General features: G+C 39.4%; 1 protein-coding gene across 1 annotated transcript in view; it reads left to right on the top strand.

Moving 5' to 3' along the window:
* The window catches only part of LOC113526501 (uncharacterized), a 75,154-nt gene that overhangs the window by 24,721 nt on the left and 26,796 nt on the right, over positions 1-23,637 (top strand). The window contains exons 5-9 of the mRNA XM_053241578.1: positions 11,093-11,117; positions 11,237-11,356; positions 11,850-11,936; positions 13,327-13,482; positions 15,965-17,314. Coding sequence (XP_053097553.1) covers positions 11,093-11,117; positions 11,237-11,356; positions 11,850-11,936; positions 13,327-13,482; positions 15,965-17,314 — 1,738 coding nt within the window. The remainder of the gene's footprint in view (positions 1-11,092; positions 11,118-11,236; positions 11,357-11,849; positions 11,937-13,326; positions 13,483-15,964; positions 17,315-23,637) is intronic.

The raw sequence follows: 23,637 nt of genomic DNA, 5'->3' as shown, positions 1-23,637 counted from the left end.
AAAGTTAGTTCAGGATAAAATTTTGTTTCCTACAAGAGCTCCTGAGTTCGGGAAAATTTATGTATAAGGAGACTCATGAAGGTGAACTTTGATTGGATTCAAATCATGTAACTGGCCTGAGTTACTGCAGTTTTATTACAGATTATGGATTACACTGTCAAGTTTAAATCACTTATTTATTTCAATTGCACACACAAGTTTAGTGCAAAAAAAGTTGTTTGATATTAATGCCTTAAAAGAAAGCAATGCAAATCAAACCCATAACTTAAGACATGTATGACTAGCTGTTAAATTAAGACAAAAGAAATGGCACCCTTAGAGTTGGTGTATATCTGTGGTAGCTGGTGCCCTACAATGGATGAGCTGCATTAATGGAAGATTTAGTGAACAGCACATTTAGGAGGCACTCTTTCGCTGTTTAGTCATCATTTTGTCATTTCAGTTCTTTGTGAGCTTTGTATTTTATGGGGTTCGGTGGGGCCTACGAAAATATTTACACACAACTTTACTAAAAGATAGTTAAATGAGGCCCAATATGTGAGACAATCTTCAATACATCTCGACTTGCTTTGATTCTCCACCATATACCCATCATAGTACTCACCATAAATGAACAAATGAAAAGCCAACAAAATACTTCTTAAAAAAAAAAAAAAAAAAAAAATACAAACGCATCTTTAGTCACCACAGGGGCTGGAAGTCCAACATGGCCTTTACTGTTGTGTGTCTTTAGGATAGACAAAATACTGGGCAAGTCATGTGGAATAGGATTTTTCTAGGGCATTGTAGCTGAGGGTAAAATCTGATATGTCTGGCAGTGACAGACTGCAGTCACACACACATACACACACAACTATGGTCGCATGTGTCCTCCTTTGCCCAGCCTGCAGGATCCTCCTCACCCACACTATTTATCAAAATGGTGGTGGTCGAGTGCAGTCTAGTACAGATTCTGTTTCCTCCCATTCAGCTAATTACTGTCCCCTCCGAAAATATTGGAATGGCAAGCCTAATTCTGTTGTTTTTGCTATACACTGAAGACATTTGAGTTTGAGATCAAAAGATGAATTTGAGATGATAGATCAGAATTTCAGCTTTCAGTTCCTGATATGTACATCTAGATGTGTTAAACAACTTAGCACATGGCACCTTTTGTTTGAACCCACCCGTTTGTTCAAGTGATCAAAGGTATTGGAACATGTGACTGACAGGTGTTTCTTGTTGCCCATGTGTGCCCTGTTAGATTGATTGTTTTAAACAATTAATAACACTGAATAACTGCTCTTGGTTTGAGCCCTGGGTTTTTCCTGTGAATACTGCATTTGATGTTAAAAAGGATAAACCAACATGAAGTCCAGAGAGCTGTCTTCCGGAGAAAATCAAGCCATTTTGAAGCTGAGAAAAGAGAGAAAATCTATCAGAGCCATTGCACAAGCAATGTGCATAGCCAATACAACAATTTGGAATGTCCTATAAAAGAAAGACACCACTGGTATACCAACAACCAAGGCCAAGGTTATGAGAGTAACATTGTGAGAAAAACCCCAAAACAATCAGTGGCATCACCAACAACCTCCACAGGGCAGAGATGAAAATATCACAATCCACCGTTGGAAGAAGACTTCGGAGGCAAACCACTCGTCAGCAGTAAGAATCAGAAGGTCTGATATGAATTCACAAAGAACTACATAAAAGTTCTGGAACCAAGATTAACTTCTACCAAAGGAAAGGCCAAAGTGTGGAGAAAGAAAGTATATTCTCATGATCCGAATCATACAAGCTTATCAGTTAAGCACAATGGAGGTAGTGTCATGGTTTGGGCTTGCAAAGCTTCTTCTGGAATGGGCTCACTAATCTAATCTTTATTGATGATGTAACTCATGATGCATCCAGAAATGCATCCAATCTAATTGGTAGGAACGTCATCATTCAGTAAGACAATGACCCAAAACACACTGCCAACACAAAAAAAGACTTCATCACTGGGAAAAAGTGGAAGGTTTTAGACTGGCCAAGTCAATCACCAGACCTTAACCCAATTAAGCATGCATTTCACCTCTTGAAGAGGAGACTGAAGGGAGAAACCCCCAAAACCAGCAACAACTGAAAGAAGCTGTGGTACAAGCCTGGAAAAGCATCACAAAAGAAGAATACAACAGTTTGGTGATGTTAGTGGGTCGCTGGCTTGATGCTGTCACTGCAAGCCAGGGATATGCAAGCAAATATTAAGTGTTATTTACTTTAAGACTATCTGTTCCAGTGCATATGATCATCTAAATATTGGGTGGTCTGGCACAAAAGGTGCCAGTTGTTTATCACATCTAGATGTCAATCTCAGGAAATGAAAGCTGAAATTCTGATCTATTATCTCATATTCATCTTTTGATCTCAAACCCAAATGTTTTTAGTGTATAGAAAAACAAAAGAATTGGCCTTGCCGTTCCAGTACTTTCGGAGGGAACTGTGGTTCTCCCACAAACATATTAATACACTTTTTTTTTTTTTTTTTTTTTTTTTTTTTTTTTTTAAACTTTCATACAGTATACTGCAAATATGTAGCACAATGTCAAGACATCTTTTTCTTTGCCTCACATGTCTTTGTCATTCATTACTTACAGTGCAAAGTGTAAATCAACATAATGATATAAATCACTAAAATCAGTACAAATGAGTGCATAATTGTATTAAAACACCCTTCTGTATCCCTACCTGGCTTTGCCCTCATCTTTCTAATCTCCATATAAAGCTGTAACTCCTTTATTGAAACACGCAGACATGACTGTAACACCATTGTTATCCGTGCCTCGCTCAGCTCCCTGTCTCTGCAGCTTTTACATAAACAGCTGCTTGTCTAACACTGCAGTCTGATGCCTTTAGGTTTAATATGCTCTTTTCTATTTCTGTGTAACACAGTTCTCTGACTCTTCTGCTGTTGCTGTGGTTTTTAGAGGCTTGATTCCTGATTGCTTTTTGCTCATGTACATTTTGCACTGTGATGCAACTCTTGTGCTTTTTACAGCAACCAGCTTGCCAATTAACACTGTGTTATGTAATTTTGGTCACAACTACATTTTTATTTTAATATCTTTATTTTAGATATGGTGTCCATCTGATACCTCGTACTCTTACTCATAATAAATGCTCTGATAGCAACATCACATCACCCATCCCGCGTGATACGATGTGACAGTAAGCCTAGTGAATGACGACAGTGAAACACACTTTACTTACAGCTGTACGGAAGTGTTTGTCTGATTAAAACCCTCCCATTCTCTACTGCAACCCTATTCGAACCAAGGTAACTAATGTAGCTAGTTAATGCACTGTAAAACTGGCCACTGTGTAAACTGGGGAAATATAAACAGAGCTAAATGAAATGTTCCAAGACACCCCTGAGTGTTTAATAGTAAGTGGGTTACTCAGTATCATTATTGGTATCAACAAGTATGAAAAAACTTGTAATAAATGGTATCAGTGTATCTCAGGGTTTTTTTCAGGTTTTTAAAAATTTTAAGCCACTGTTTCCCTCTGTTTTAGAGGTCTCTAGACTCCATGCTTTCATGTTTTTTCTGCTTTAAAAACACCTGATTGAGCTCATGAAGGTCTTGAGAGCTAAACAGCTGTGTTTGAGTGGGGAAAACACAAAATTATTCAGTACAGAAACATCTCTGAACTGGAAATATCTGAAATAACTGAACTGGAAATAACTGAAATATCTAATACTTCTTGATAGAAAATGTTTTGAACAATATGTCAGACTTTGCTATTTAAAATTGTGTGCATTATTAGTTGATTAATTAATTCATGTATTTATTTGATTTTTATCCTATTATACATATATTTCTTTTTTTAACCCCAACTGACTTGGCAAGACAGCTGGCTTCTTTACTAATCATTCTGACCAATAATCATTCTGACTAATCATTCTGACCAATCTTGCTATGTTTAAATCTTGCTATGTTTAAATCTTGCTGTTCAATTCTTCAATACCCTCTATTTTACTGGAAGATCAGGATTAAATATATAGATGTTGCACTCATACTCTGTTCTGTGATGTCTCTTTGAAAGCGTAAACTCTTTATTAACATATTGCAAAACTGTCGTTTGAAACGACTGCACTTTCCTCCCTTTTTCAGAAGGTACGTTTTCGGATCTTCGTGGCAGCTTGTGCTGAATTTGGAAACAGCTCAAGGATTAACACAGTCAACGTTCTTTTGATTCTCTTTCATACACATTTCAGATTTTCTGCAGGCTCACCAGTGTTGGTGTTACAGCGTAAGCCTCAGTAAGCTTTTCTTCCTGCTGCTATTCAGCATCTTTTACAAATCCTCTAAGACTAAGTTCAGTTAGTTCATAAAACTGGCTGTTTTTTTTTTTTTTTTTTTTTTTTTTTTTTTTTAGATTTTGAATACGCAATTAGAAACGTTTACATCTTTTGACCCCTTGCTAGAGACGCTACTTTTTTCTGCTTTTTCAGCTAAAAGCAGCAGTCAGACCAAACAAATAAAACTCACCAGCAGAAAAGTCTATATACCGAAGGGGAAAGACACAGAGATGTGAATAATGCATATTTGCTTTGAGTAGCAGTTACTGCTACTTTGCACAAACTTTATCTAGGTGAACTTTGACCTTGGGCTTGAGCCAATATAATATAAACCAAGTGGCAGGGACTGTGATCTCTTTGATCTGTAAAACAAATGAGAAGCTGCTTAACTAGCAGCCACACTGGACTTCTGCTTTGATGCCGCACATCTGAAAAAGAAATTTCTGTTTCGTCTACGCTAGATATTTTGTGATAAAATTCCTTGTTACCTCTTTGCCTGTAAGGATTTTCTTGTTGCAGTGTTTGCACCTGTGCATGTGTGTTCCTGTTGTGACAGTTGTGACGGTTAGCACATCTAACAGTTTCTAGCATGATCACCCGTGTTTGGCTGCTCACAATCCTCCGTACGTGGTATCTGTGAGAAATCATGCTAATTTCGCTGGTTCATTAAACCAGTTGCGTGTGTTAAATAATTATTAGAGACATTTTCATTCTTGACACTGATTCTCGTGACATTTGCACGCTGTTCCACTTGTGAGTGTTCTCACTTTTAAATTTCTGATTCATGACCTACCCTACGTTTTCTCCTCCTCATGCTGATGGCGTGAACGTGGCTGCTCCAGTAAGGAAGCAGGAAGCAAAGTGAGGTGATGCAGATCTGTCTCATGAGGGAGCTGCAAGTGGGTCAGCCTCTCCTACTTTTATTCTACTTTAAGCACATGCTGGACAGTCCTACGGCAGATGTTCTTCATCTGCAGCCTCTGAGTCTCTTCCTATATAGGGGAAAATGGCAGCAGTGCAATGCATTAAATCATGCAGATAAATGTCAAGGTCTTCAGTTAATTTTCACATCAAGCACGAGGAAAAATGTGATCTCTGTGACTTTGTGATGTGATAGCTGTTAGCTGAGATGGGCTGGCTTGAGTATTTCAGAAACTAGTGATTTCCTGAGATCTTCACTCACAACAGTCTCTATAGTTTACACTGAGTGGTGCGAAAAAACAAAAACCATCCTATAAGCGGCAGTTCTGTGGGCGGAAATGCCTTGTTGATGAGAGAGGTCAGAGGAGAACGGCCAGACTGATTCCAGCAGATATGAAGGCTACGGAAAATCAAATAACCACTCTTGACAGCCATGGTGAGCAGAAAAGCACCTCAGAATGTGCAACATGATGAACCTTAAGGCGGACGGGCTACAACAGCAGAAGACCACATCGGGTTACACTCCTGTCAGCCAAGAACACAGGCGTCTCAGGCTACAGTGGTACAGGCTCACCCAAACTCGACAGATGAAGACCAGGTAACATTGTTCCGGTGACAGTGAATGGTCATGATCAAAGTTACTGAGATCACAGTTTTCCTGTTATCTGATGTGAACATTACCTGAAGCTCTTGACCTGTATCTGCATGATTTTATGCATTGCGCTGTTGCCACACGATTGACTGATTTGATAATGGCATGAATCTGCAGGTATACAGGTGTTTCTAATAAAGTGGTTGCTGAGTGTATATGCACTATGAGCATTTTTCTTTTCATCATTAGCATGCCAGTTTGCTTTGAGGTGAACAGTTAGCCATTACTTAACGCACATCTAGCACATCATCTATAGCACAACTATTTATTATCCTGATAATCCAGTTTTAACTGTCTATATAAATCAGCAGAAAATGAGCATGAACTTTCTAACTTTCTTAGAGAACTGACATTTTCTAAGAACTCTTCTTTCTTACAGTGTTTTTAGTGATTGAACAAAAGAAACGATAGTGATGCCAATAGTCTACAAAAAAAATTTACAGACATGACAAAAAAAACACAAACATGAACCTGAGCAAAAGGATGCAACATGCTATGCAGTAACAGTGATGTAACTGATAATGTAAAGTATGTGCATGTTAAGAGCAAAACTAAGAAAAACACCTTGCATGACTATCATTTTTTCCGATAATTAATATGGTATTTGAAAAATAAAAAAGGAGTCAAAATTTTAACCAGATAAACCAGTAACTGTTAAGTTAATATAACAGTTGCATTTGCCTCTGCACTGAGCATGAGAAGCAGCCACCTTCCATCAGCCTACTCTCGACTCTCGGCTCGATACGCAGCGTCCTCTACAACAGGGCGTGCATAAATTAGAAATCAGTCTTTATGCCACAAAGATTACATTTTCCTACGAATGCGTCTTTGCTCACAGTCAGCCCTCAGTCACGCAGGAGATTTTTAACCTCAGGCTTTTTTAGGCATATAAAATATAAAAATGCAAATGGTTTTAAGAAAGGTAACATTTTGGGTGACATTTTCATTTGTTTTTTGAAAGAGTAAAAGTAAATGTATATCAGGAATTCCAAGGGATTTTGTTATAACAAAATTTTGTTTGCTAGTTGAGGATTTTGAACAGTATTAATCATGTAGCAGAGTTTTTTTTTTTTTTTTTTTTTGGGTGATGATTTTTTGAAGGACAAATAGTCATTGAATGAGCAAGAGGCAGATTTTGAACTCCTACTGGGATTATCTTGTGTGCGTGTGTGTGTGGTCACAATATGCAAAGCACACATTTCCATTCAGTTGCAAACAAATAAAGATTTGTTCTGAGAGTGCAAGCAGCTGCCGAGAGAAAGCGAGAAACAGAACAATAAATCTGTTTTCCAGAAAGTGTTGATTTAGTAATATGTTTACGGTTTGCTGTGAAAGAAGCATTCTGTTATTATAGTAATAATTTAGGATAGAATAGAATATAATCCACATTTTTGTGACTTTTTTAAAGATAAGAGAAACTGCTCAGTTTTATCTACAGTACAAATATTGTGTTGCATTACATCTTCAGAGTTGCCTGTTCTGTTATTCGCTTATTTTATGTATTCACAAGTAAACTTCCTTGTCACAATACAATTTTCATTTCAGTTAGAGAGATTAGAGAGTTGTATTATAATAGTCTTATAAAACGTATTCTTAAAAAACATTATGACACGTACCTTTTTTGACATAGCAAATATGCAGCACCTTTTAAAAGCAATGCATCGTGGGTTTATTTTGTCTTTCAGAGTCACATTGAATTGACACAATGGTGATGTTTATCCTGTAGTGCGTTTAGTTTAATGTTAAAATCTCAGTGACTCTGGGTAGGTCGAGAGTCGAGTCTGATATGAGTGGCCTAGTTTGAAGTTGGTTTGCCTAAGAGTGTCAGCTGGAGAATGAATGGATGCAGGTCAGACAGAGGACATATCCTCTTCCTCTCCTCTCCCCCACTCCTTTCAGCCGTGATTTATTCGGCCTCCATCACGTTCGTGTTCAGAGTTTATTGCATAACTGGCTGTTTCCTTGAAGCGGTGCCTCTGTGTATAAGCGGTGTAATGCAGTGATTTGTGCATTATCTAGTTCTGTCATAGTTGTGAAAGTGTTAATTATATAATAAAGCAGTGAAAATGCAGAGATTGAAGGTCAGACCGATTGTCTGTGTCCTGGTTGCTCACCACCCAAATATATCATCAGGCACGGGCAGTTTGGCAGAACAGCTTTGCAGAACAGCTTTGCAGAGTGCTGCGTGTCCTCAACCACTGAGTGTCAATGGTAAAAATAGTCCGAGTCTGAGTCCCAGGAGGGTTTGAGAGAATAACTGTTGACAAAAAGTACAACAGCAGCAGCAATAAACTGGGTCAGGCAAAACCAAACACTGAAGTGCAAGACGGAGAGGGAAAGAGACCATGGAAGAAAAGCTCATTGCTCAAACTCTAGACAACAGCATCATAATGTTCAGTCATCTCGCGCTGCCAAACTCTGGTGCCCTCTCGTCTCTTGCCAATGCTTCGCAACACCCAGCTTTTCTCCAGGCCTTCCTTCTCTCTTTTTTTGAGAGCCCCCAACAAATAAGAGTGTACTCGGTTGGAAATATTAGCTTATTTGTCATGAATTTGTTGGTTCACTGAACTCCAGGAGGGCACAGAGGCTCTCTGGGTAAAGTTCATTCAGGGATAACCACATGCTTTTTATTCTTTTTATAAAGCTGCACAAAATAGTCTCATACATACTCCATCTGTTGCTCAGTCTTTATTTTAGGTCTGTGCTCTGCAAATATCTTTATATAAAAGAAGCTAAGAGTGTTTCATATCTCTTCTTGACCTTGGGTCCTGCTATTCAACATCATCATTCACTTCCAGCGTGTCTGCTGCTCATTCACATGTCTAGCATTTCCACATCTCATTCACAAACCCTGACCAATGCTTGCATTTATATGTCTTTTATATGACACAGAGAGAAACTGAAATCGTAAGAGCATTTCAAGTAGGTAGTCGGTACTGGTGAAATGATGAGCAAAAATCCCCACAGCCACACTCCAAAATCTACTGGAACGCCTTCCCAGAAAAGTGGAGCTTATTATAACAGCAAAGGAGCGACTAAATCTGGAATGGGATATTCAAGAAGCACATATGGGTGTGATGTGATGGTCAGGTGTCCACAAACATTTGGCCATATAGTGCATGATGTAACAGCTATAAACAGTTATCCTCTCTGTCCTAGAGACTCCCATGTGCGGAAAACTTACTGACTGTTAAAAAAAGTAAAAAAAAAAAAAAAAAAAAAAAACTCCTTCCATGAATATTAAATCTCCTTACAGAAAACAATCTCCTTACAGAAAACATCACTATATGATTAATTATATATTTTCTATGTTAAATAACAATAATTCTAACAAAAATGTTAATTATTAGTTTTTAAGTATATGGCATATCTACAGTATGTCTACAGAAATGACAACATATTATTATCATTATTGTTAAACTTTGTATAAACAGTCAGCGTAGCTGTTATAGAAAACGAATCAACACCAGTCGGCATCCTTGTTTATTTTTTTGCCACTGTAGGTTTTTAGTTAGAAATGCTAGTTTGTTCCTGTCTCTGACATTGCACAATGTGCTGCTTTGCATGACATCAGCTTTAAGAAAACTGAATAGATATTGGAAAAACAAAAACAAACGTGACTGCCTGAATCTAGTTGAACACTAAGAGACTGCTTTTCCTGTCTTCCTCTCAGTAATGCTTGCTGCTTGTGCATATCACACCACCCTAGTGTGTTATGACACTCCATCCACCTAGCAGGCATCAGGCATGTGGGTTGGAGTGTTGTTGCCTTCAGACTGGTGGTCATGGCTTCGTATGCCTTGTAGACTTGAATACATTTGGAACTAATGGATCTCAATAATTCGTGAACTCCTCAGATCAAAAGCAGGTTGTCAAATGTACAGTTGAGATGAGCAGGCTTGCAAATCCTGGTAGTAAGCAGGTCTTTTACATGGATTAAATTGCCTTCTCACGCCTGAATGCACTTCTTTCGGGTCTTTCTCTCTGTCATTCTCTGAGGGATGACTTATACTATTGCATCTACCAGATTGCTTGTAAACATACTGGCTTAGTCACTACTGCCTAGAATTTTTTGAAGCTCAGCATGACTTCAGGCATTAGAACGCCTGTAGGGTTGCCTCTTCACAGCTCCAGAGCTCAGGATCCGGTGCTCGGATTATGTGTGGTGTTTTATGCCCCATGTTGATGTGATTCTCCAGTTTTCTCCCACCTCCTAGAAACAAGCCGGTAGGTGGATTGGCTACAATAAATTGCTCCTAGTTGTGACCAGGATTTGTCTGTTCTTCCCAGGATAGGCTCAGATACACAGTGATGCTGACCAGGATAAAGCACTTACTGAAAATGAATGAATTAATTACCAATAAATCAAGATATGATGAACAAACAAAACCTCTTGCTAATGGTAGTAATGTTTCAGAGGACTTCCATGTATCAGGAGAGCATTCTCTTTAGGGAAATCTAAGATTGATTTTAGCATACTGTGTTTGTGGCTCATTCAGCTGTGAGAGCAGACAGAGCTGGAAGGGTAGAACAGAGGAGGTCAAGTCAGCAGAACTCAAAGTGACAAGGGGATGTGGGCTTTTCAGAGAGCATACAGAATGGGAGCTGATTTAAGGCAGTGCTGTTGTACTTCTGTATTTTTATTTTTTTTTACTTGAATTTCAACCAAATTAGTTGTTCTGCACCACATCAACAGCCATAAGAGATTTCTTTACTCATTACTTCTTCCAATTTCCCTGACACAGCACCAGACAGGCTATCTAATGAATTTTAATAAACAGCAGGAGGCCTAAGCGGAAGCACCAAGAACTCTGTTTGGGTTTTTCAGAACCTGTGGTGTTCTAGTCACTGGGGATGTTGTTCTGTCAAGTCTTCTCACTGTCACCCTTGAAAAGCCACCAGGCCGCCATGGGAGAGAGCAATGAGGGGGCGAGGGAGGGAGGGAGGGGGCGAGGGAGGGTGCTTTACTCCTGCTGTGGTCAGAACAAGCACTTCAGATCAGGGGCAGGCCTGCAAAGAGTCAGGAGGTTCCCGGTCGAGACGGGACCGCAGGCTCACACTGTGCCAGTCACACACACACACACACACACACACACACACACACACACACACACACACACACAAACAGATGCTTCTCAGGCCTGCTCCACTGTATACACTCTGAACAAGCTCTGTAGCTAACATCGTCCCACAAGGGATTAGACTGTGGTTGGGATGAAGGTAAGTTTGTGAAATGGTTTCTGTAATGTTGCGAGATTAGGCATGTATGAAAAGTTGTTCGTGTGTTATTTTCGGGTGTCTGACAAAAGGTGGGACCTGGTTTTTCATTTTTGTTGCAGGCACTGTAGGTTTATCAGGGACACCAGGGGAACAGATTTCAGTGTCACACCAGGAGCTGCAGAAGGAAGTGCAGCCACATCTATTCGATCAGCAGGCCTTGGTGTCGGACTTATTGCCAGGTGAGAACTGATGCTGGATGTGCTAAGTAATAAAGCCAGCTGCTAGCAGGCTACATGTGATATAATAAATGAGTCCATGATGTTGCAGTGATGTGTATTTTAGACACTAATTTAGCTGAGCAAAATTTATCAGAATATTGAAAATAGCTTCAGTCTACCAAAAAGCATGTCATGGCCTCAAAAACAATATTAAGAATAATTTCCCATTTTATAGTATCAGAGTCTTGATTGAAATGTGTTCTCATTAACAGCAGATTTCGTAAATGTTTTTAAAATAATTCACTAGTAATGTTTGAGTCTTTTCCAAAGGAAAAGATTGCACAAGCCAACCCCCCCCCCCCCCCCCCCAATCTTTCAACGATATCTGAGACTTTTTCTCGCTTTCTGTTATTTTTTCTCCCCGATGAACCTTCATCTTTCTACTGAAGCACAAACACAGTCTTAGCAGCTCTTTATTGGGTTTACTTCCTTTCTCTGCCTTTCTTTCTCGTAGGCTCTATGGCTGGTTTTCCCGATCACTGGGGTGCTCAGTCTCACCCCTCCCAGATGGTGGATACTGGCTTCATGGGAACTTTCTCAGGTTAATATCTATACGCCACTGATGCCACTTTCTTACCATTGTCATGCTACTGTTACCAAAGTTTTAGTTACGTAGTTACACTATTGTCCCGGCTATGATAAATATTCCAATCCAGGTTCTAATCCTTTCAGCCAAGAACAAGAATCTGAGGCTATCATGGGCACAGGCTCACCCAAACTGGACAGTTGAAAAAATCACCTGGTCTTTTTCCAGTCATCAAATGTCCAGTTTCGGTGACACCATTCTGTGTAAGCTGTAGAGACTGTTGTGTGTGATTCACAGGAGATCAGCAGTTTCTGAAATAATCAGACCCGCCCATCTAGCATCAACAACCATGCCATGGCTAAAGTCACTGAGATCACATTTTGTGAACATTAACTGAAGCTCTTGATCTGTATCTGCATAATTTTTTTGCATTGTGCTGCTGCCACATCATTGGCTAACTAAGTGTTCCTAATAAAGTGGATCATTAGTGTATATTGTTATGAAAATGATAGTATAAATATATTACTAATTACAGTAGTGCAAGGAATCTTGATATGTACCCAAGAGTATAGAGTGTGCAATATGAGGTAGTGCCATAGGCGAGGGAAACTTGTAAACTTGTAAACTTGCTTTTGGGTAGAGTGGCAGCTGTTTTCTATTCTGATAGACGTCACTGTGCTTGGGCAGAGACAGCTTGTTGCCTTTGCGTTCCCCTTTCTGTAATGACATTTAGAAAAGTACACTTTTCCCTCAAATTAATGATGATACTGTTTCTTTTAGAACACTAACAGCCTCTTTTAATGGATGTATTTTAATTAAACAAATCAGCTGGCACCATATCTCCACATGTTGCTCTTTCACAAGTGCCTATTAGCAGATCTCGGTAAAATGTGCCTCCTGAGACACAGCGGAGAGAATAGATTGAAAATTTCTCACTTTGCCGAGGTGATGAGTCATCCCTAACTCAACATTCACATCAGGTGTAATGGCTCAGCCATTCCATCTGTTGTTGCTTTATCTGACTGTCAGTGCTTGGCCTTGTAGAATATCTCTTATATGTGCTTTCTCATTTCATTAATTTTATTATTATTATTATTATTATTATTATTGCTGTTGTTGCTGTTAATAATAATAATTTTATTTATTGAAATACCCTTTTTGTACCGGAGTTGTAAGGAATGATGTCCATAGAAATATTTATGTATATGTAGGCAGAATGCAGAAATTGAAATCCTAACTATTAGATTACTAGATTCTCTAAAAAAGAATAATCAATGTCAGATGGCATATTGTTTGTTAAAATAACTCAACTCAAAAGTAGCTGTGCAGTAAACTACAGCTGCACTAATACATATATACAGCATGCAAATGTTAGAGCTATCACTGAACATTTTGTGTTCCACAGGTTTCCCTCAGCCAATAGGATTGGGGACAAACATGGATGGTGGAGTTGCATCACTCCAATCAGAAAAACCTTCAAGCATTGCAGACACCCAGCAACCACCACTGTTGGCTACAGAGGCACCTATAACACCTAAGAACACTTTGGACTTGTCTGCAGGTAGAGGGAGAAGACACACAAATACACAGATATGCACAGCTTAGCACACAGTACCCAGCAACACTGACTTTGAGCTAGCCTAAAATCACCTTACACATCTCTTTATTTAGTGATGGGGAAAGTTTAAACACAATGTCCTGCTAATTCAGCCTAATGTAACATCTTAACATTATATGTGTGTCATGAGTCAATATTATGACCCTTCTGTCTACCAAATAATACTTGGCAGATTTATTCGAGTACTAATCTTATTGTAGCCCAAAACTCATCAGCCTTACTGATGAAGTTTGGGTTCTATAGAGGATTATGGGATTACAGCTGGAGTTCTCCTATGAGGTTTATCCTCCCAACAAACCCAGATCCATCAGAAGACACTTTCAGTAACCTGGTTTTGCCACTGTGAGGCAGTGTAGCCAGATTCAGAGAGTCACCCAGTTAGGCTGCATACATACACTCTCACAGGAACACTTATACACCTGCTCATTTATACTATCATCATAGTATATTGCACTACAATATACACTCACTATTCACTTTAATAGGGACACCTGTACACCTGCACATTCATGCAGTTATCCAATCATTCAATCAAGTGGCAGCAGCACAGTGCATAAAAACATGCAAATACAGGTCAAGTGCTTCACTTGTTCACATCAAAGAATAGAATGGGGGAAAAATGTGATCTCAGTGTTTGTTGGTACCAGATGGGCTGGTTTGAAACTGCTGATCCTGGGATGTTCACACAAACAGTCTCTAGAGTTTATACAGAATGGTGCTAAAAACAAAAAACACTGAATGAGCGATAGTTCTGTGGGTGGAAACGTCTTGTTGATAAGAGAGGTCAGAGAAATTGTGTCACAATTTATGCATCCACAAATAGGAAACGCAATCTCAAATACAATCTGCAGTTGTTTCTGAAATTTGTCCAGAAAATACTTCCATACAACTGTGGGGAGCAGACAATCATCTCAGCATACACAAAACATCTAACCTTAAGGTGGATGGGCTACAACAGCAGAAGACGGACAGTTGAAGATTAGGGGGAAAGAAAAATCACCTGGTCTTCAACTATACAGTTTTGGCAAGTCTGTGTCCATGATAGGTTCAGATTCTTGTTCTTGGCTGACAGGAGTGGAACCTGATGTGGTCTTCTGCCATTGTAGCTCATACACCTTAAGGTCTGATGTGTTGTGCGTTCTGAGATGCTTTTCTGCTCAGCATGGTTGTAAAGATTGCTTATTTGTGTTAGTATAGACTTCCTGTCAGCTCAGACTAGCTTGGTCATTCTCTTCTGATCTCTCAAATCAACAAGGTGTTTCAGCCTGCAGATTCTCCACTCGCAGGTTGTTCTTTTGTTTTTTGCACCATTCTGTGTAAACTCTATAGACTGGTGTGTGTGAAAATTCCAGGATATCAGCAGTTTCCCTTTGTTTCCTTCTGGTACCAACATCCATGCCATGATGAAAGTCACAGAGATCACACTTTTCCCCATTCTGATGTTTGTTCTGAACATTAACTGACGCTCTTGACCTGTATCTGCATAAATTTTTGCATTGCACTGCTACCACATGATTGGCTGATTAGATAACTGCATGAATGTGCAGTGTACAGGTGTTCCTAATGAAGTGGAAGGTAAGTGTACATTACCTATATAAGTCAGCACCCTTAGCAGAAGCTATTCTAATATGCCATCCATCTTGAACTCTCAGGGTCTTTAATGGTAGCATCTGCGAAGAATGGTACGGTACCAGTGAGACAGAGTGTTGTATTATAGTAGGTGGTGTGAGTCACACAAAAGCACAGCTTGCATGGCAGTCAGGGTGTGCTGATTAAAAATGTGTCATTCTAAGCAAATGGAGCTTGCAGCTCAAACAGGGACCATATAGATGCAACTCGTTTTTTAAACCCAGACCAATAAGATTACAGAACTGATTACAGGTGATTAAAAAAGTCTCTCAGATTTGAGCACCATGATACTTGTGACTTCTTATACAGATTTTATAAGCAAAGATTTATAGCCATTTTATGAATGCATATAAACACCACAAGTAATGAAAACTGCGAGATAGACTAAGCATGGACTCAAATGGACACAGATTCACTCTCTTCATAGTATAGTAAAAAAATATGATCTCATGCTTAGGTAGAGAGGTACAGATGTATTGCACAAAAGGAGGGTGGTTGTAACTATTGATGTGTTTCTGCTAAACATATACATGTATTGCACCTAAAACGAGTGCCATGTTGGCCAATTACTACTACCTTTGTAACAGTGAATGTAGTGAAGTTTTGCTAAAGTTTTTGAAATTGTGCTACTTCAATCTCAGGTTCACACTGCAGGTATTACAGGTATACAGGTATGTAGGTATACAGTGCACGCCATAGGCTATGTGTGTTAAATTAAATTGAGCCTGTGTATTTGAGAGGGACAGCAAAAAGCAGAGTGTTTCCTGATCATTTTTATTCCCTCTTTGCATATGAGGTGTCTTTGGTGACCGCTGGCCAGATGATGCTGGCATTCCCTCTGACCTGCCCTTCACTCCCAGTGTTTCTACTGTGATCAGTCGCCATGCAGGCCATCTAACAGAGAGCCATCAAAGTGTCCCTGACCACCAGTGGTCCCTCAGAGATAGTGGTCTGGGGGACAGAGATGAAAGAGAAAATGAGGGTACTGATCACAAAAAAGAGAAGAAGAAGAAGAAAAGAAAGCCCAAGGATGAAGTCTTTGACCAAACAGAAAGTAAGAGTAAGCAAGAAATGCAGAGTGAGAACATTGATCTGCTTGAGGGATCCCATCAGATGTCGTCACGCAAGGAACGTGATCGAGATGAAGCCTGGCAGCATCAGGATATCAGTCGGGCTGGTGGAAGGATCAAGAAAGGCAAAAGCCGTAAGAAGATTCCAGAAGAGTGGGCAATTCATGCAGAGCCCTTTGTCCCTACTTCACCCCTAATGTCTCATGATTTTGGAACTGAATTAATAAGTTGTCCAGTACCTGGAGACATTCAAGCCTGTGGCCAAAGCCTGATCTCTCTCACTGAGGTTTACCCTGATGAGGGCCTCATGCCATCATCACTTGCCAGTGATCTGCTTTCACTTACGGCTAGTTCTCCACCAGCACCAGAGGAATCCAGCCTTGCAGCTCACTCAGCAACATCCCACTGTGAGGGACCAGGCTTTTCAACCACAAGCCATTTGTCTGTGTCATCTGGTTTCCATGATATGCTTATGGAAACGGATAGTGGTGACATGGGTAGTACCAAAGATGCCTTTCCCCTCCCTGTAACAGTGAGTAAAGCTGATCCTCATGTGTCTGTGGTGAATCCCCAGTGCTTTGTGCCTAGTGAGGGAGCCTTTGAAGAGGTCATGTTTGAACAAGAGCCATCCTTTGTTGACCCAGCAATGGGGACCCATGTTTTGGAGGATGTCCCTGTGGTTGATCCCTTGATGTCCACTCCTGGTAAAGCTGGTTTTGGATCATCTATGGAAGCTTTGATCTCAGCTCCTCCATTCTCACCATCTCAAACTGCTTGGTCCCTTAATGGCTCAAACCTAAACAACCAGAGCGAGGTCTTTGACATCTCAGGCATGGAGGGTACTACCTATGATGCACCTCTGCAAGTACCTTTACCATCACCAAAAAGCAAAACTCCAAAAGAGGCCAAGTCAAAGCAAAACAGGAAGTCCCGCTCATCCTCATCAAAGAGTCCCACATCAGAAGCAAAACTGCCCTCTCCACAAAATTCTGGTTTGAACCCTGCTGCGCCGCCATTCTTCCCTAGCTTTGCTGAACCCCGAGAACATGTGACAGACCTGCCTGCCATGCTGCAAGGTTTGTTTTTTGAATGATAGAATTTGGATCCACTCATTGCATGACTTGGTGGATCCCAAGCCTTGCCTTGGCTGCACTGGGTTTGGGTTACTAGGCTCTTTACCTCAGCCACTAACACATCTGTCCCCCTACTGGAGGTCCCACTATCCAGATTCACTCAGAGTTGGCTGGCTTGGTTTGGCTTATGTGTTTGAAGGGTGCCTCGCTACAAAGAAAAGCACTGTGTGTATGTGTAGGACAAAACTGTCCCCATTAACAACGGGTGATCCAGGGTGTATAATACTAACCAAATGCCAGTTGGTTTGCAGTGTTACAGGAGCACATTCTTGTTCATTCACCATACACCAATCACTGTGCCACTGTCTTTTCTCACTACCAGGCTGCACTGGATCTACTTAACAAAATAGTCCTTTCTGAACTTTGTCTTAATAATGTGTGCATTTCTTTCCGTGTACCTGTTGAATGTGTAGTAAGATTACTGACTGAACATTTAGCACAAGGCTAACATGATACCTGTTAAGGTTCATTTTTGGACAAGTAAAACTAATTCTTTTCTTTTTTTCCCTTTCTTCATGTAATGATGGCATCCTTCCACTGATTGGCATCTATAGCTGCAGGTAAGCCAGTTATTTTTTGTAGATGTATGTTTGTATGATGTTTTCCTGTTATATTTTACATTGTGTTGTGCCTTAAACAGGCCTCAGAATATTAAAGTGAAAAAGTTGGTTGCTCTTGACGATCAGCCAGTTCCTAGTTGGCAACAAGGAAAATCGATGCAAGGAACTTACAGCTGTACAGAAACATTTTTCCAAAGTGAAACAAAACCCACTTTTGTCCACTGCAACCCTACTATTTAAACCGGGGAAGCATAAACAGAAGTAAATAAAATGTTTAGTTCTTAATACCACAGTATATGATAGAATCACAGTTAGTTTCTTTGCGTAAATGGTACAAATGGACTATATCCTTGGTGAGCGAGAAAGTCTTCTATGTAGGTGTGTGTGTGTATGTATGTATGTGTATGCATATTATATATAATGTTTTTTGGTATGCTCTATTTCAAACTGTTGACTGTAAAGAATAATATATTTATACTTACAGTTGGGCTATATTGGGTTAGCAAGTGGCTCCTATAAATAGCTTAGCGAAACACAGCCCCAGTAGGTGCAGAGCTATGATTAATGAACAGAGAGGGTGAAGATATGGTCTGCTTTCACTGTGCTTATCTATCTTCATTTCCTTTTACACTCTGCAACCCCACAGGCATGTGGGCCATTGTTTCTTTTTTTTTTCGTCCTTCTCAGTTATCAAAAGCAGACTCTCAAACAGGAAACAAGAGCTTGTTAGTTTGTCAGGATTTATTAATTTAAATTGTTTATAGTGATATGTTTGTTTTAGACTGCTTTCTTCAAACTGATTATATTATAAATAGGGATGGATACATCAGTATAGATACTATTATCTGGTATCACTTGTGCCCATACCAATGTCCGATCCCAGGTTATACTATGATTATTTTACTGGCATAAGCCTACTATATGGCATAAAATGACAGTGATCTGGACATATTTCACAATTAATGATGGCAAGCAAAGCAAAGCAGATTGCAAACCGTGCTCAGCGAAAACATTAACATTAAGCGAACGCGGTCTAGCTGAGGAAAAAATGTCAACAGACATCACAAGGTGAATGAAAATTATACCTCCTACCTACTGTGTTGTTCTTGTTGACCAGCCACTATTAGTCATGGACAATAAGGGATTCTGACATAATAAAACAAAAAATTTACTTTACAGCTGTACAGAAGCACTTTTCAGTAGAGAGCTAAAAGGTCTCGGGTAACTATTGTAGCTAGCTCATGCACTTCATTTAAAATCAACTAGCTAACATTATAAAGAATGGGCCTCGTAGACTAAGTTCACTTTTTATGGCCACTAACAAAACTAAATAAAATGTTCCATGACATCCTTGACTGATTAATACTATGTAGGTTACTCATTTCATTCCAAAAACATGTACTCATCCCTGTATTCAGTTTAAAAATATTGGTGTCGGTGCATCCCTAATTGACTATGTACGTAGATACTAGAAAGCTTGTATGTTAATTTTTTAATCTTAAAATATACCATCAGTTAAATTATTACATCACTAGAAAAGGTGCTACATTGATTTTGTCTATTCATTTATTAGTGAAGTTTGTTCTATGCCTGCTGTTTATTAATTGCACAAGCAAAAGAAAGGTGGTTTAGTCCTTCTTTCAATGTAGCTATTTCTAAGGTATTGTACTGTGTTGCAATGAAGATTGCAAAAGCTGCCTATGGATGTTTGGATAGATGCCAAAAAAGTGCTTTGGTTGAGTTATATATTTTGATATGTTGAGATGTGAATGAGGTATGTTTCTGTGTGTCGTCTGTGTGTGTGGGTGAGAGAGGGTGTGTGTGTGTGTCTGTGTGTGCGCGTGTGTGTGTGTGAGAGAGAGAGAGAGAGGGGGTGTGGCAGTATGACACAGCTGTCTCTGCTGCCTGTGTAATTTTCAGCTCTTTCTGTCCTGGGGAGGATCTGTGTCACTTGGGGTGCTATTTATCTGCAGGAGGAAGCAGGATACCAGGGTTCAATGTCAGCCTTCCAACATGCAAATAAATATGCTGTGGGATTTAAGATTGGGATTTAGGATCTAAGTCAAGCAAGGATTTCATGTGTTGTGTGTGAGTGACCATGTGTGCACATGCATGTCTGTGTGTGAGTGTTTGTACATATGTGTGCATTTCATTCATATGATTGTCATATGAATGAGTTTTTTTTTTTATTATTCCTAGTTATTACAATGATGTGAGCTGATCCTGGACCACTATGAAAATAATATTCATTGGAAGAATTTTTAAAAACTGTGACAGGTATAGCCCAGCATTTGTTTTTGTTGCTTATGCACATTTTGTGCATTTTTATTATTATCTTTTTTTGTCAGTGTTGTTCAGTGTTATTTTAACATTTAAATTTCCGAATTAATCATAGCATTAGTTTACTATCTACAGTCAGGTCCATAAATATTGGGACAGTGACACAGTTTTGGTAATTTTGCCTCTGTACACCACCACAGTGGATTTGAAATGAAGCAGTCAAGATGTGACTGAAGCGTAGACTTTCTGCTTTAATTCAAGGGGTTTAACAAAAATATTGCATTAACCGTTTAGGAATTACAGCCATTTTTTACAGAGTTCCTCCATTTTCACAGGCTCAAAAGTAATGGGACAATTGACTGATAAGCAGTTTCATGGCCAGCTGTGGCCTGTTTCCTCCTTATATCATGATAAATTAAGGAGATAAAAGGTCTGGAGCCGATTCCAAGTGTTGAATTTGCATTTGGTAGCTGTTCATGGGAACTCTCAATATGCCGTCCAAAGAGGTGTTGATGCAAGTGAAGGAGGCCATCATTAGGCTGAAAAACCAAAACAGACCTATCGGAGAGATAGCAGAAACTTTAGGAGGGCCAAATCAACAATTTGGTACATTCTTAAAAAGAAGGAATGCACTGGCGAGCTCAGCAACACCAAAAGGCCTGGGAGACCACAGAAAACAACTAAAGTGGATGATTGCAGAATTCTTTTCTTATTGAAGAACAACCCCTTCACAACATCTAGCCAAGTCAGGAACACTCTGGAGGAGGTAGGCCTATCATTGTCAAAGTCTACAATCAAGAGCCACCTTCATGAATGGAAATACAGACGGTTTACCTCAAGATGCAAACCGCTGGTAACACTCAAGAACACAAAGGCCAGATTAGACTTTGCTAAAAACCTCTAAAAAAAGCCTGACCAGTTCTGATGCAAGATTAACTTGTACCAGAATGATGGGAAGAGAAAAGTATGGAGAAGGAAAGGAAGGGCTCATGATCCAAAGCATACCACATCATCCGTCAAACATGTGGAGGCAGTGTTATGGCACGGGCATGTTTGGCTGCCAATGGAACTGGGTCACTGGGGTTTATTGATAATGTGACTGTTGATAGAAGTAGCAGGATGAATTCTGAAGTGTACAGAGCTATACTTTCTGCTCAGATTCAGTCAAATGTTGCAAAACTGATAGGACAGCGCTTCACAGTACAGATGGATAACAACCCAAAACATACTGTGAAAGCAGCCCAAGAGCTTGGAAATTAAATGTTCTTAAATGGCAGAGTCAGTCACCTGACCTCAACCCAACTGAGCTGCTTTTCACTTACTGAAGACAAATCTGAAGGCAGAATGACCCAGAAACAAGCAGCAACTGAAGATGGCTGCAGTAAAGACCTGGCAAATCATCTCAAGGGAGGAAACTCAGCATTTGGTGATGTCCATGGGGTCCAGACTTCAGGTAGTCATTGACTGCAAAGGATTTACTTCCAAGTAATAAAAATAATCCTAGTATTTATGATTATATTAGTTTGTCCCATTACTTTTGAGCCTGTGAAAATGGAGGAACTCTGTAAAAAAATGGCTGTAATTCCTAAACGGTTAATGCAATATTTTTGTTAAACCCCTTGAATTAAAGCAGAAAGTCTACGCTTCAGTCACATCTTGACTGCTTCATTTCAAATCCACTGTGGTGGTGTACAGAGGCAAAATTACCAAAACTGTGTCACTGTCCCAATATTTATGGACCTGACTGTATATCCAAAAAAAAGTCATGTGTAAAATTTTCACCAAAGTTCTTAGGAATAAGACAATGTTGTTAAGACCTTTATGTCAGAAGATGTGGGTAAAATTGTACATGTAAATGGAGCCTTTATTGGTCTATTTCCAATCTCCTGTATCAACTAATCTCCAGTACCAAGAAGGGCTGCCAGAATACCAGAATTTTTACTTTGATACTAATACCAACTGGGCTCCGGGGTGAGTTGCTGTTGTCCAAGTTTAAATGACACAACTTTCCATAAAGGCATGCGCAAAAAAATTACTTACAGCAGTATCTTGTTTGCCCTTGTACTGTATGACTCCACACTGCACCATTATAGCCCCTGCTGAGTTAAAAGTCTGTAACTGGCTATTATAACTTCAAAACATTAAAATAGAATACATAAATTCTGTTTGCTAAGTAGTCTAGATAAGTAGCTAGCTAAAATAAATAATAATTAATATGTATTTAAAATAAACACTTCTGTTATTAAATGGATAGTTTGCAAGTCTCCTAGACAGGCATCCCCATACCAGGAAGGAAAGTGCATGCTGTGCAGGTCAGGTTTTGAGTAAAAGTGCAGGGAGTGAAGCGTGATATTTGTTCCGTGTACATTCAGCATGTACTTTTAAAGAATAGAAGAAAAGAATGATTTTATCATTTGAGGTTAAATTATTCTCCCAGTTCAATTCCGATATACAGATCTGTGATTTGAGATCACTAACTCGTATTATGGACACCTGGGTTCTTAAATCTGTTTCAGCATCCCTTTATATAGAGCCAATTCACATGTCATAACAGGAGATGAAGAAAATGGAAGAGAAAATAAAATAATTTTCCATGTTTGTTTATCTATTACTTCCTTTCACTTTCACATACCTCACTGAAGTAAAACTATGTATTATGCTTTTACTTGAATAGGTGTGTATTTATTATTATTATTATTATTATTATTATTATTATTATTATTATTTACTTGGTATATCTCCAGCAAATAAAGTGAAGGACACTTATTATCTTAAAGAATCTCTGTAATATTGGCTGGGGGAATCTATGCTACTGGCACCCCTACAGTGATGACTCTCAGGTGTGGATATGTTCAGTAGAACTATTTTTAACCTCAGAACAAATGGCTGTGTGCTTGCACCCTCCTCAGCATTTTAGTCATCACTCAGGCATCTGTGTCAATTTTTGACGCAAACAGAATGCTTCAGTATAAACAGAGATCAGTCTGTATGTTTATATTACTATGTATAAATTGGACTATGGGGATATTTGTGAATGTAAGCTACTTAACTGGCTTGTCATTAATTTAACCATTGTGCATCAGTGGATTGATTGATCTTCTGATGAAGATTATTTAAATGAGAAAGATTGAGATCACAAAAAATAGCTGAGAAGGTCAGCTCCTTGTGTTGCTCATCGGCAGGCAGACGGCCTTGGATAAGAGGTGTGGCTTAGCTAGTTGCTATGGTAACTGAGGAACAGCTGATGTTTCCTTGGTAATGGGGACAGATGCTGAAGAACTAGGCTTGGGGTAAGCTAAGCTCCAGTTTGCCCTTGTGAAGTTACTACATGCATGGGTGCAGACTATAATATGTTAAAACACATCAATGCAAAAGAATTTATATAGTATATTATAGCATTGTAGATTTACAGTCTACATGTAGTAG

This window comes from Pangasianodon hypophthalmus, chromosome 1 (assembly GCF_027358585.1).
Source record: "Pangasianodon hypophthalmus isolate fPanHyp1 chromosome 1, fPanHyp1.pri, whole genome shotgun sequence".
NCBI lineage: Eukaryota > Metazoa > Chordata > Actinopteri > Siluriformes > Pangasiidae > Pangasianodon > Pangasianodon hypophthalmus.
Note: the sequence above shows the minus strand (reverse complement) of the source record. Positions and strands in the feature narration are given on the sequence as shown.